This window comes from Salvelinus namaycush, chromosome 21, assembly GCF_016432855.1.
Source record: "Salvelinus namaycush isolate Seneca chromosome 21, SaNama_1.0, whole genome shotgun sequence".
Taxonomy (NCBI): domain Eukaryota; kingdom Metazoa; phylum Chordata; class Actinopteri; order Salmoniformes; family Salmonidae; genus Salvelinus; species Salvelinus namaycush.
The window spans coordinates 55,623,972-55,638,510 of record NC_052327.1 but is presented as its reverse complement, the minus strand read 5'-3'; the positions used below and the strand labels follow the sequence as shown (position 1 = coordinate 55,638,510).

Below are 14,539 nucleotides of genomic sequence, written 5' to 3'. Positions count from 1 at the left end.
ATGCATACTTCTCTCCCTGTGAGGTAACGACTGGGCATGCATCCTTCTCTCCCTGTGAGGTAACGACTGGGCATGCATCCTTCTCTCCCTGTGAGGTAACGACTGGCATGCATACTTCTCTCCCTGTGAGGTAACGACTGGGCATGCATACTTCTCTCCCTATGCTACAACGACTGGGCATGCATCCTTCTCTCCCTGTGAGGTAACGACTGGGCATGCATACTTCTCTCCCTATGCTACAACGACTGGGCATGCATACTTCTCTCCCTGTGAGGTAACGACTGGGCATGCATCCTTCTCTTCCTGTGAGGTAACGACTGGGCATGCATCCTTCTCTCCCTGTGAGGTAACGACTGGGCATGCATCCTTCTCTCCCTGTGAGGTAACGACTGGGCATGCATCCTTCTCTCCCTGTGAGGTAACGACTGGGCATGCATACTTCTCTCCCTGTGAGGTAACGACTGGGCATGCATCCTTCTCTCCCTGTGAGGTAACGACTGGCATGCATACTTCTCTCCCTGTGAGGTAACGACTGGGCATGCATACTTCTCTCCCTGTGAGGTAACGACTGGCATGCATACTTCTCTCCCTGTGAGGTAACGACTGGGCATGCATCCTTCTCTCCCTGTGAGGTAACGACTGGCATGCATACTTCTCTCCCTGTGAGGTAACGACTGGGCATGCATACTTCTCTCCCTATGCTACAACGACTGGGCATGCATCCTTCTCTCCCACTCGCAATCGCAATCTGAATGCGCCTCGATAGGAATATTATTTTCTCGCATAGAAAGCGACAGGCTGAACAATTGAATAGGTCAACTATTCTACCATGGGATTGTCTGATTTTGCTGTTGCTTCCTAAAAATGATCATTAGATAATTCAAAAGGTACTCGGTCTCAGCTCCGACCTGGCTCTCATTTGGATCATTGGTGTCAGGTCTCGTTCCCGGCGTGACCCGGCCTAGTTTAACCCCTGATGTGTCCTGACTGACCTGACTTGACTTGTGTCCATAGTAAGGAGTCCGTAGAGGAAGACGAAGAGACCCACCAGAGCTGCAGGGATCAGCATGCCAGTGTACCAGCCCAACCAGGCAAAGTACAGCCCAATCTTCTCCCCAAAGTAACGCCTGGAGAGGAAAAGTCCAATGAACAAAATAGATTAGCAAAAGCTTGGTTGGGGTTGACCTTAAAAATCAGACCCGGCTGTATTCGCCTGGCAGGAACAAGTTCTTTGTAACCAACCAGGCAAAGTACAGGCCCACCTTCTCCCTAAAGTAAAGCCCGTAGTGCATGAAAAGTCCAATAGAGAGAATAGATTAGTAAAACTCCCAACATGCATTGATTCATTTGGAGCAATTCAGACCCAGCTGTATTTGCCTGAAAGGAAGCAACTCCATTAATATAAATGAGTACAGGTATATCAAGCACATCTATCATGTTTCCAGGTAGATGGACGAATTAAAAAACAATTAATAAAAAGTGACTATTGGACCTGTTCAGACCTAGTTATGGGTCGACCGGTACATTGGACCGGTTCTGACCTAGTTATGGGTCGACTTGTACATTGGACCGGTTCTGACCTAGTTATGGGTCGACTTGTACATTTGACCGGTTCTGACCTAGTTATGGGTCGACTTGTACATTGGACCGGTTCAGACCTAGTTATGGGTCGACTGGTACATTGGACAGGTTCAGACCTAGTTATGGGTCGACTGGTACATTGGACCGGTTCAGACCTAGTTATGGGTCGACTTGTACATTGGACCGGTTCTGACCTAGCTATGGTCTGCTGTGTTTAATTTAGATAGGACTCCTGAGAAGGGAACTTTGCCTGGGGTCCCCTGTGGAGGTTCTTTATCACAAATCACACACACAAATCACACACACACACACACACACACACACACACACACACACACACACACACACACACACACACACACACACACACACACACACACACACACACACACACACACACACACACACACACACACACACACACACACACACACACACACACACACACACACACACACACACACACCACCCCCCCCCCCCCCCCCCAAAAGGGTTCTTTGGCTGTTCCCATATGAGAACCCTTTTTGGTTACATGTAGAACCTTCTGTGGAAAGGGTTCTACCTGGAACCAAAATGGGTTCTTCAAATGGTTCTCCTATGGGGACAGCCGAAGAACCCTTATAATTCTAGATAGCACCTATTTTTTTATTTTATTTCTAAGAGTGCACCACCACGCCACGCATGCACACCACCACACACACCTACCTGATAAGGTCGAGAGGCTGGTACTTGTACCACATGCCCCAGCGAGCCCACCTCTCGTACAGCAGGTGTCTGTGGTTCTGGGCACCGTGGGTCTCAATAGGGTGTCGGCTCCTATAGCCACCCTGGAACACAAGGACACAGAGAATGAATCCTATTCCAATCCTATTTTTATTTAGATTATTTCATTAACCTAAATGTTATTTCAAGTTATCCCTTTGGAGCGCAATAACACATTGCTAGGCACTAGATGCCTTTAATTGACCAATTTATATGCAAGTCAGGCATATTTTTAACAATGTGTTATTGCGCTCCAAAGGGATAACTTGAAATAACAATAACAATAACATTCATTAAATAATCTAAAGAAAACTATATTGTTATTTATCAGCCTATGTGGTTGTAAGTATTTAGGTATATCATGTGAAATAAGGCTCTTGTGAAATCATTTTCAAAAGCATGTAGGTCTAGACTATTTCTGGATTGATTATATAGAAATATTAAAATATTATTTCAAGAGAATGACTAGAGCATTCCAGGTGAAGCTGGTTAAGAGAATTCCAAGAGTGTGCAAAAGCTGTCATCAAGGCACAGGGTGGCTACTCTGAAGAATCTCAAATATAAAATATATGTTGATTTGTTTAACACTTTTTTGGTTACTACATGATTCCATATATGTTATTTCCTGGTTTTGATGTCTTCACTATTATTCTACAATGTAGAAAATAGTAAAAATAAAGAAAAACCCTTGAATGAGCAGGTGTTCTAAAACTTTTGACTGGTACTGTACACATATTACCTAAATTACCTCGACTAACCTGTTTACCCCTGCACATTGACTCGGTACCGGTACCCCCTGTATATAGCCTCGTTATTGTTATTTTATTGTTGCTCATTTATTTTTTTACTTTAGTTTATTTAGTAAATATTTTTTTTCAAAACTCTTATCTTTCTTAAAACGGCATGGTGCGTTAAGGGCTTGTAAGTAAACATTTCACGGTAAGGTCTACCTACACCTGTTGTATTCGGCGCACGTGACAAATAAAATTAAGATTTTAATATCATTATAACGACATGCGTACCTCGTGGGGAGGAAATGCAGCCTCGTATGTTCCATTACCCAATAACCTGTTGATACCTACAATAGAAGAAAAAACACATAACATCGTCCTGCCAAGCAGAACCAGAGTAGACTGGAAATATGTTCGAATTCAAAACACTAGTTTCCCTTCCCAAGACTCAAAATACATTGCTCGACCCCAATCATCATTAGACAGAGGCCACCACTGAGGATTCTATCTAAAGCTACCACAGTTCAATAACGATTATTACATTGCATTATATAAACAGAGAATGTCAATGATGAGCTAGTTATGTTCGATGGCATTAGCCCCGCCCACAATCAAGGCAAATCTAGGTCTACATATACTGCTACAGGTATTCAACAGTCTTGGAGGAAATTCAGTCAGTCAGTTAAGAACAAATTCTTATTTACAATGACAGCCTAGGAACAGTGGGTTAACTGTCTTGTTCAGGGGCAGAACAACAGATTTTTTACCTTGTCAGCTCGGGGATTCGATCTAGCAACCTTTCGGTTAATACAGTGCATTTGGAAAGTATTCAGACCCCTCAACTTTTTTCCACCCCCCCCCCCCCCCCAAAAAAAAATCTCCCTCATTAATCTACACACAATACCCCATAATTTTTTTATCCATTTTAGAACAAGGCTGTAACATAACAAAATGTGGAAAAAGTCAAGGGGTCTGAATACTTTCAGAAGGCAATGTACTGAACAAAAATAAATAAAACGCAACATTCCACAATTTTCAAACATTTTACTGAGTTACAGTTCATAAAAGGAAATCAGTCAATTGAAATAAATAAATGAGGCCCTAATTTATGGATTTCACATGACCCCCTTTTGTTTCAGATGGGTTTCGTGTCTCTGCAGAGTGGCGATACTGTGAAGCAGCCGGGGAAGATACTGCGAGACACTGGGGCGACCTAGTCCTTCATTTTAGAGGGTGTTTTGCCTTTGTCTGACGGTTCAGCAGCTGGTTACAGTGTGTTTAGTACAAGGCGTGGAGATGGGTTGCATAGAAGCTCCTTTGTATAACGTGGAACTCGATTCTGATCTTATTTCTGGTTCCATTGTCGTTGGAGTGAGGACTAGCCTACCGGTGAAGGGGGTCTCAATCATTTTGGGAAACGATTTGGCTGGAGGGAAGGTCGTCTGTAAGAAACCCAGAGTAGAGGAACCTGATGGGTTATCAGAAAAGTACCCTAGAGCGTTCCCTGCGTGAGCCGTTACATGTGTTATGTCTAAGAAAGTTTCCGGAAGCAAGTTTAGTGTTGAGGAGGAAGTCAGCGATCCCACCATGGTGAGCAAGTTTGTAGGACCACTGAAGGAAGAGAGGGTTCTAAAGTTGACTTTGACTTTGACGTCTAGGAAGCAGCATAACAGAGTAAAGATGTTCCCCTCTTCCCTTTTTTTGCTGAGATACGTCCAAAGGAGGAGTTTGATAAAGTCTGTGGAGGTTACTTTTGACAGAGATGGTGTTCTAATGAGGAAATGGTATTCTCACGCCACGCCTGGGCAAAACGATTGGTCCAGTGTATCTCACATTGTCGTTCCAATTACGCTTCGACAAGAGATACTGAGGTTGTCTCCCGACGGTAGTATGGCAGGTCATCTTGGGATCAACAACATGTATGACCGTATCTTGTGTAACTTCTTCTGCCCTGGTCTGAAACAGGATATTGTATCTTACTGTACATCCTGTCGTGTTTGCCACCAGACGGGTAAACCGAACCAAGCTGTACCGGTCACACCTTTGCTGCCTATTCCTGCTTTTGACAAACCTATCAGCAGGGTTCTGGTGGACTGTGTTGGTCCTTTGCCCAAAGCAAAGAGTGGTAACCAGTTTCTCTTGACCATTATGTGCGCTGCCACTCGTTTCCCTGAGGCCATTCCACTGAGGTAAAATCAGAGCGCCCAGTATCGTTAAGGCCCTGTAATTCTTTTCAACGTTTGGACTTCCGCGGGTAGTGCAATCGGACCACGCTTCGAATATTATGTCAAAGGCCTCCCAGCAAGTGCTACAGCACTTGGGTGTTACCCATTGCCCCTCTTGTGCCCTACCACCTAGAGTCTTAAGGTGATCTTGAGAGATTATTAGATTATCACGTTTATGTTGAGAGTTTACTCCTTTGAGTTTGAGAAAGATTGGGATGAACAGGGGCCTCTTGTGCTGTTTGCAGTGTGGGAGGTTATTCAGGAATTTCTCGGTTTTAGTCTTAATTAGCTCGTGTTCGGGACATCATGTCAGATTCGTTTGATCTTGCTGAGAGAGAGAGAGGTTGTTGCAGGACAACACCTTTAATAATAAACGGAACTGTTTGAAGCACGTTAGTTCTTTTCGATACAGCACCGCACCTGGGAGAAACTGGAGAAGGCACAAATGAAAATGAAATCGAAAAGGCCCAAAACCACACTTTCGATGTGAGTTGACCAAGTCCTGGTTATGTTACCCGTTGCAAGCTCACTTTTCAGGCCCTTACCCCATAGTGAATAGTAATAAATAAATCTGGATTACATCATCGCCACACCGGAGCACAGAGACAAAAAAACCTGACAAAAAAAACATACTTCATCCGCTACGATCGGAGAACTCGATGGAAACCGGTATGTTCTGCCTGTGGCCACTGCTGTCACTGTAGAATATAGTCTTCCTCAAGAGCACGAGGAAAGCTCAATACAACCGTCCTTCAAAAGAACTACACTGGACTTTATGCAAACTGGAAACCCCATATCCTGAGGCGGCATTTATTGTAGCTTGGGATTTTTGACAAAGCAAATTTGAGTAAAACCCAACCAACACATTGACTGTAGTACTCGCCCTGGTAAATCATTGAACCACTGCTACTCAACTTTCCGCTACCAAGGACTGTGGGCTCTCGCAAGGCTGCCGGCCCAAATGGCATCCCTAGCCGCGTCCTCAGAGCGTGCGCAGACCAGCTGATTGGAGTGTTTACGGACATGTTCAATCTCTCCTTATCCCAGTCTGCTGTCCCCACTCCCACCAGTATCACTCACTTCTGTCATCAGGAAGTGCTTTGAGAGGCTAGTTAAGGATCATATCAACTCTACCTTATCTGACACCTCAGACCCACTTCAATTTGCTTACCGCCCCAATATATCCACAGAAGATAAAATCACCATTGCGCTGCACACTGCCCTATCCCATCTGGACAAGAGGAATAGCTATGTAAGAATACTGTTTATTGACTATCGCTCAGCATTCAACACCATAGTACCCTCCAAACTCATCATTAAGCTGGAGGCCCTGGGTCTGAACCCCGCCCTGTGCAACTGGGTCCTGAACTTCCTGACGGCCGCCCCCCAGTAGTAGGCCTGATTACAAAAAATGACGAGACAACCTACAGGGAGGAGGTGAGGGCCCTGGGAGAGTGGTGCCAGGAAAATAACCTCTCACTCAATGTCAAAGGAGATGATCGTGGACTTCAGGAAACAGCAGAGGGAGCACGCCCCCTATCCACATCGACGGGACTGCAGTGGAGAAGGTGGGAAGCTTCAAGTTCCTCGGCGTACACATCATGGACAAACTGAAATGGTCCACCCATACAGAGAGTGTGGTGAAGAAGGCGCAACAACACCTCTTCAACCTCAGCAGACTAAAGAAATTTGGCTTGGCCTCTAAAACCCTCACAAACTTTTACAGATGCACAATTGAGAGCATCCTGTCGGACTGTATCACTGCCTGGTCTGCAGCATTGAAGGTCCCCAACAACAAAGTGGCCTCCATCCATTCTTAAATAGAAGTTTGGAACCACCAATACTCTTCCTAGAGCTGGCCGCTTGGCCAAACTGATCAATCGGGGGAGAAGAGCCTTGGTCAGGGAGGTGACCAAGAACCCGATGGTCACTCTGACAGAGCTCCAGAGTTCCTCTGTAGAGATGGGAGAACCTTCCAGAAGGACAACCATCTCTGCAGCACTTCCGTTATGGTACAGTGGCCAGACGGAGGCCACTCCTCAGTAAAAGGCACATGACAGCCCGCTTGGAGTAAAATGCACCTAGGACTCTGACCATGACCAATAAACCAAGCTTGAACTCTTTGGCCTGAATACCAAGCATCACATCTGGAGGAAACCTGGCACCATACTTACGGTGAAGCTTACGGTGAAGCATGGTGGTTGCAGCATCATGCTGTGGGGATGTTTTTCAGCGGTAGGGACTGGGAGACTAGTCAGGATCGAGGGAAAGATGACCGGAGCAAAGTACAGAGAGATCCTTGATGAAAACCTTCTCCAGAGAGCTCAGGACCTCAGACTTGGGTGAAGGTTCACCTTCCAACAGGACAACAACCCTAAGCACACAGCCAAGACAACACAGGAGTGGCCTCGGGAAAGGTCAATTAATGTCCTTGAGTGGCCCAACCAGAGCCAGGACTTGAACCTGATCGAACATCTCTGGAAAGACCTGAAAATAGCTGTGTAGCGACGCTCCCCATCCAACCTGACAGAGCTTGAGAGGTTCTGCAGAGTAGAATGGGAGAAAATCCCCAAATACAGGTGTGCCAAGCTTGTAGCTTCATACCCAAGAAGACTCAATGCTGTAATCGCTGCCAAAGGTGCTTCAACAATGTACTGAGTAAAGGGTCTGAATACTTATGTAAATGTGATATTTAAGTGTATTATTTTTAATACATTTGTAAAAATGTCTAAAACCCATTTTTTCTTTGTCATTATGGGGTATTGTGTGTAGATTGAAAAGGGGGAAAACAACGATTTAATCAATTTTAGAATAAGGCTGTAACGTAACAAAATGTGGAAAAAGTCAAGGGGTCTGAATACTTTCCCGAATGCACTGTAGATAGATAGATAGCGTAGCTCCGTACCCATCTTAGATTTCCCGTCCTCATACTTGGTGCGTTGGAGAACATGGTGGACTATTCTGCTTCTGGTGGAGTTGGAGAAGAAGGTCTGTCTGTTGTTGATGGTAAAACTGAGAAAAGAAAGTAAAACCAACAAAATGTCAGCATTATTATGTTACAGTATATCATCCATATAACGGAAGAGAGAACCAACTGTCACTCCTGCTCCCTCCGACGTCAGCGGTCTATTAACCACCAGTCCTGGCAACCCACATTGAGCACACCTGGCAACCCACATTACACACACCTGCTCCCCCATTATTACACACACCTGGTCATCATTTTCTCCTTAATTACTCTCCCTTTAATTAGCCCTCAGTTGTCATCAGTCATTAGGTGTTATTGTTTCCTCTCACGTTCAGTACGCTTCTCGTGTTTGTTCATTTGCATCGTTTCATTATTATAAATCAGCTCCTGCACCTGCTTCCTGACTCCCGGCGTATACGTCACACCAACAACAAGCATTATTATGATACACAGTATATCACCCATCAAACTGAGGAGAGAAGTAGAAACCAACAAGCTCTTTGTTAAGGCATTCAACAGTCAATCAGATGCTTAAAAAAAATAACTTTACATCTAATATCGCCACTAAATTAGGGATTTCCAGGACCAAATGTCAGTAATTAGATTAAATTCTGAACAGAGCAAAAAAGCAATAACTCTTTATTTTTGTTTTATCCAAGAACAAAAGCTGTAAAAGAGAATAAGGAGATTAAACCAAACTGGCAGAGAAACATGTACATGAGTTAAACTACTGACTTCCAACAAAAAGAGAGTTTGCATAAAGAAAGGGGGAGTTGTCGTAACAGAGACCGTAAAGAAAGGGGGAGTTGTCGTAACAGAGACCGTAAAGAAAGGGGGAGTTGTCGTAACAGAGACCGTAAAGAAAGGGGGAGTTGTCGTAACAGAGACCGTAAAGAAAGGGGGAGTTGTCGTAACAGAGACCGTAAAGAAAGGGGGAGTTGTCGTAACAGAGACCGTAAAGAAAGGGGGAGTTGTCGTAACAGAGACCGTAAAGAAAGGGGGAGTTGTCGTAACAGAGACCGTAAAGAAAGGGGGAGTTGTCGTAACAGAGACCGTAAAGAAAGGGGGACTTGTCGTAACAGAGACCGTAAAGAAAGGGGGAGTTGTCGTAACAGAGACCGTAAAGAAAGGGGGAGTTGTCGTAACAGAGACCGTAAAGAAAGGGGGAGTTGTCGTAACAGAGACGGTAAAGAAAGGGGGAGTTGTCGTAACAGAGACGGTAAAGAAAGGGGGAGTTGTCATAGAGACGGTAAAGAAAGCGGGATTTGTCAAAGAGACGGTAAAGAAAGGGGGATTTGTCAAAGAGACGGTAAAGAAAGGGGGAGCTGTCAGAGACAGTAAATAAAGGGGGAGTTGTCAGAGACCGAAAAGGGGGAGTTGTCATAGAGACAGTAAAGAAAGGGGGAGTTATCATAGAGACCATAAAGAAAGGGGGAGTTGTCAGAGACCGTAAAGAAAGGGGGAGTTGTCAGAGACAGAAAAGAAAGGGGGAGTTGTCATAGAGACCAAAAAGAAAGGGGGAGTTGTCATAGAGACAGTAAAGAAAGGGGGAGTTGTCATAGAGACCGAAAAGAAAGGGGGAGTTGACATAGAGACAGAAAAGAAAGGGGGAGTTGTCAGAGACAGAAAAGGGGGAGTTGTCAGAGACAGAAAAGGGGGAGTTGTCAGAGACAGTAAATAAAGGGGGAGTTGTCAGAGACCGAAAAGGGGGAGTTGTCATAGAGACAGTAAAGAAAGGGGGAGTTGTCAGAGACAGTAAATAAAGGGAGAGTTGTCAGAGACCGAAAAGGGGGAGTTGTCATAGAGACAGTAAAGAAAGGGGGAGTTGTCATAGAGACCAGAAAGAAAGGGGGAGTTGTCATAGAGACAGTAAAGAAAGGGGGAGTTGTCATAGAGACAGTAAAGAAAGGGGGAGTTGTCATAGAGACAGTAAAGAAAGGGGGAGTTGTCAGAGACCGAAAAGAAAGGGGGAGTTGTCAGAGACAGAAAATAAAGGGGGAGTTGTCAGAGACAGAAAATAAAGGGGGAGTTGTCATAGAGACAGAAAATAAAGGGGGAGTTGTCAGAGACAGAAAATAAAGGGGGAGTTGTCAGAGACAGAAAAGAACGGGGAAGTTGTCCGAGACAGAAAAGAACGGGGAAATTGTCAGAGACAGAAAAGAACGGGGAAATTGTCAGAGACAGAAAAGAACGGGGAAGTTGTCATAGAGACCGAAAAGAAAGGGGGAGTTGTCAAAGAGACAGGAAAGAAAGGGGGAGTTGTCATAGAGACAGGAAAGAAAAGGGGAGTTGTCATAAAGACAGGAAAGAAAGGGGGAGTTGTCATAAAGACAGGAAAGAAAGGGGGAGTTGTCATAAAGACAGGAAAGAAAGGGGGAGTTGTCATAGAGACGGCAGCTGCCGTTATGAACTGTATTATAGCATCTTTATCTGCAGTCATTCTATCATCATTTCGTCCTCCTCGGTTGCCTCCAATTCACACAAACACATAACATTTCATACAAGCCAGTCTATTTTACAAGTGATGGGAAGATTGAGATGCTAGCAGGGGAGATGATCATAACAGAGACAGAACACTGTCTAAAGATAACTTCATCTCTTCCTCCTCTGTTTACACCTCCAGTGTAGCCTGTAACAAACACACATATGAGCCAGTCTCTCTCACAAGCTGTTCGTGTCAGATTGACTGTTTGTGTTAGAGTGTTGTAGTGACTGGGGAAAGGGTAAGGCTTAGGTTAGGGGGTTGAGGTTATGGTTAGGGGGTTGAGGTAAGGGTTAGGTTAGGGGGTTGAGGTAAGGGTCAGGTTAGGGGGTTGAGGTAAGGCTTAGGGTTAGGTTAGGGGGTTGAGGTTAGGGTTAGGTTAGGGGGTTGAGGTAAGGGTTAGGGTTAGGGGGTTGAGGTAAGGGTTAGGTTAGGGGGTTGAGGTAAGGGTTAGGTTAGGGGGTTGAGGTAAGGGTTAGGTTAGGGGGTTGAGGTAAGGGTTAGGGGGTTGAGGTTAGGGTTAGGTTAGGGGTTGAGGTTAGGTTAGGGGGTTGAGGTAAGGGTTAGGTTATGGGGGTTGAGGTAAGGGTTAGGGGTTGAGGTTAGGGTTAGGTTATGGGGGTTGAGGTAAGGGTTAGGTTATGGGGGTTGAGGTAAGGGTTAGGGGTTGAGGTTAGGGTTAGGGGGTTGAGATTAGGGTTAGGGTTAGGGGGTTGAGGTAAGGGTTTGGTTAGGGGGTTGAGGTAAGGGTTTGGTTAGGGGGTTGAGGTAAGGGTTAGGTTATGGGGGTTGAGGTAAGGGTTAGGGGGTTGAGGTAAGGGTTAGGGTTAGGGGGTTGAGGTAAGGGTTAGGGTTAGGTTAGGGGTTGAGGTTAGGGTTAGGTTAGGGGGTTGAGGTAAGGGTTAGGGGTTGAGGTAAGGGTTAGGGGTTGAGGTAAGGGTTAGGGTTAGGGGGTTGAGGTAAGGGTTAGGGTTAGGGGGTTGAGGTTAGGGTTAGGTTAGGGGGTTGAGGTAAGGGTTTGGTTAGGGGGTTGAGGTAAGGGTTAGGTTATGGGGGTTGAGGTAAGGGTTAGGGGGTTGAGGTTAGGGTTAAGTTAGGGAGTTGAGGTTAGGGTTAGGGGTTGAGGTTAGGGTTAGGTTAGGGGGTTGAGGTAAGGCTTAGGGTTAGGTTAGGGGGTTGAGGTAAGGGTTAGGTTAGGGAGTTGAGGTTAGGGTTAGGGGTTGAGGTTAGGGTTAGGTTAGGGGGTTGAGGTAAGGGTTTGGTTAGGGGGTTGAGTTTAGGGTTAGGGTTAGGTTAGGGGGTTGATGTTAGGGTTAGGTTAGGGGTTGAGGTTAGGGTTAGGTTAGGGGGTTGAGGTTAGGGTTAGGTTAGGGGTTGAGGTTAGGGTTAGGTTAGGGGGTTGAGGTAAGGGTTAGGGGGTTGAGGTAAGGGTTTGGTTAGGGGGTTGAGGTAAGGGTTATGGGTTAGGGTAAGGGTTAGGTTAGGGGGTTGAGGTTAGGGTTAGGTTAGGGGGTTGAGGTTAGGGTTAGGTTAGGGGGTTGAGGTAAGGGTTAGGTTAGGGGGTTGAGGTTAGGGTTAGGTTAGGGGGTTGAGGTAAGGGTTAGGTTGGGGGGTTGAGGTAAGGGTTAGGTTATGGGGGTTGAGGTAAGGGTTAGGGGGTTGAGGTAAGGGTTAGGGTTAGGGTGTTGAGGTAAGGGTTAGGGTTAGGGTGTTGAGGTAAGGGTTAGGTTGGGGGGTTGAGGTAAGGGTTATGGGTTAGGGGGTTGAGGTAAGGGTTAGTGGGTTAAGGTAAGGGTTAGGTTAGGGGGTTGAGGTTAGGGTTAGGGTTAGGTTAGGGGGTTGAGGTAAGGGTTAGGTTGGGGGGTTGAGGTTAGGGTTAGGTTGGGGGGTTGAGGTAAGGGTTAGGTTAGGGGGTTGAGGTAAGGGTTAGGGGGTTGAGGTAAGGGTTATGGGTTAGGGTAAGGGTTAGGTTAGGGGGTTGAGGTAAGGGTTAGTGGGTTAAGGTAAGGGTTAGGTTAGGGGGTTGAGGTTAGGGTTAGGTTAGGGGGTTGAGGTTAGGGTTAGGTTGGGGGGTTGAGGTAAGGGTTAGGTTAGGGGGTTGAGGTAAGGGTTAGGGGGTTAAGGTAAGGGTTAGGGTTAGGGGGTTAAGGTAAGGGTTAGGTTTAGGGGTTAAGGTAAGGGTTAGGTTTAGGGGGTTAAGGTAAGGGTTAGGGGTTAAGGTAAGGGTTAGGTTAAGGTAAGGGTTAGGTTTAGGGGGTTAAGGTAAGGGTTAGGGGTTAAGGTAAGGGTTAGGTTTAGGGGGTTAAGGTAAGGGTTAGGTTTAGGGGTTAAGGTAAGGGTTAGGGTTAGGTTAGGGGGTTGAGGTAAGGGTTAGGTTGGGGGGTTGAGGTTAGGGTTAGGTTGGGGGGTTGAGGTAAGGGTTAGGTTAGGGGGTTGAGGTAAGGGTTAGGGGGTTGAGGTAAGGGTTATGGGTTAGGGTAAGGGTTAGGTTAGGGGGTTGAGGTAAGGGTTAGTGGGTTAAGGTAAGGGTTAGGTTAGGGGGTTGAGGTTAGGGTTAGGTTAGGGGGTTGAGGTTAGGGTTAGGTTGGGGGGTTGAGGTAAGGGTTAGGGTTAGGTTAGGGGGTTGAGGTAAGGGTTAGGTTGGGGGGTTGAGGTTAGGGTTAAGTTAGGGAGTTGAGGTTAGGGTTAGGGGTTGAGGTTAGGGTTAGGTTAGGGGGTTGAGGTAAGGCTTAGGGTTAGGTTAGGGGGTTGAGGTAAGGGTTAGGTTAGGGAGTTGAGGTTAGGGTTAGGGGTTGAGGTTAGGGTTAGGTTAGGGGGTTGAGGTAAGGGTTAGGTTAGGGGGTTGAGGTAAGGTTTTGGTTAGGGGGTTGAGTTAAGGGTTAGGTTAGGGAGTTGAGGTAAGGGTTAGGTTAGGGGGTTGAGTTTAGGGTTAGGGTTAGGTTAGGGGGTTGAGGTTAGGGTTAGGTTAGGGGTTGAGGTTAGGGTTAGGTTAGGGGGTTGAGGTTAGGGTTAGGGGGTTGAGGTTAGGGTTAAGTTAGGGAGTTGAGGTTAGGGTTAGGGGTTGAGGTTAGGGTTAGGTTAGGGGGTTGAGGTAAGGCTTAGGGTTAGGTTAGGGGGTTGAGGTAAGGGTTAGGTTAGGGAGTTGAGGTTAGGGTTAGGGGTTGAGGTTAGGGTTAGGTTAGGGGGTTGAGGTAAGGGTTTGGTTAGGGGGTTGAGTTTAGGGTTAGGGTTAGGTTAGGGGGTTGATGTTAGGGTTAGGTTAGGGGTTGAGGTTAGGGTTAGGTTAGGGGGTTGAGGTTAGGGTTAGGTTAGGGGTTGAGGTTAGGGTTAGGTTAGGGGGTTGAGGTAAGGGTTAGGGGGTTGAGGTAAGGGTTTGGTTAGGGGGTTGAGGTAAGGGTTATGGGTTAGGGTAAGGGTTAGGTTAGGGGGTTGAGGTTAGGGTTAGGTTAGGGGGTTGAGGTTAGGGTTAGGTTAGGGGGTTGAGGTAAGGGTTAGGTTGGGGGGTTGAGGTAAGGGTTAGGTTGGGGGGTTGAGGTAAGGGTTAGGTTAGGGGGTTGAGGTAAGGGTTGGGGGGTTGAGGTTAGGGTTAGGTTGGGGGGTTGAGGTTAGGGTTAGGTTAGGGGGTTGAGGTAAGGGTTAGGGGGTTGAGGTAAGGGTTAGGTTAGGGGTTGAGGTTAGGGTTAGGTTAGGGGTTGAGGTTAGGGTTAGGTTGGGGGGTTTAGGTAAGGGTTAGGTTAGGGGGTTGAGGTTAGGGTTAGGTTGGGGGGTTGAGGTAAGGGTTAGGTTAGGG

At 46.4% G+C, this 14,539-nt stretch overlaps 1 protein-coding gene across 1 annotated transcript in view; it reads right to left on the bottom strand.

Annotated features, from left to right (window-relative positions):
• The window catches only part of LOC120065987 (anoctamin-3-like), a 109,227-nt gene that overhangs the window by 35,899 nt on the left and 58,789 nt on the right, over positions 1-14,539 (bottom strand). The window contains exons 10-13 of the mRNA XM_039017026.1: positions 8,205-8,311; positions 3,366-3,421; positions 2,287-2,408; positions 993-1,127 (exon numbers count right to left, since the gene is read on the bottom strand). Coding sequence (XP_038872954.1) covers positions 993-1,127; positions 2,287-2,408; positions 3,366-3,421; positions 8,205-8,311 — 420 coding nt within the window. The remainder of the gene's footprint in view (positions 1-992; positions 1,128-2,286; positions 2,409-3,365; positions 3,422-8,204; positions 8,312-14,539) is intronic.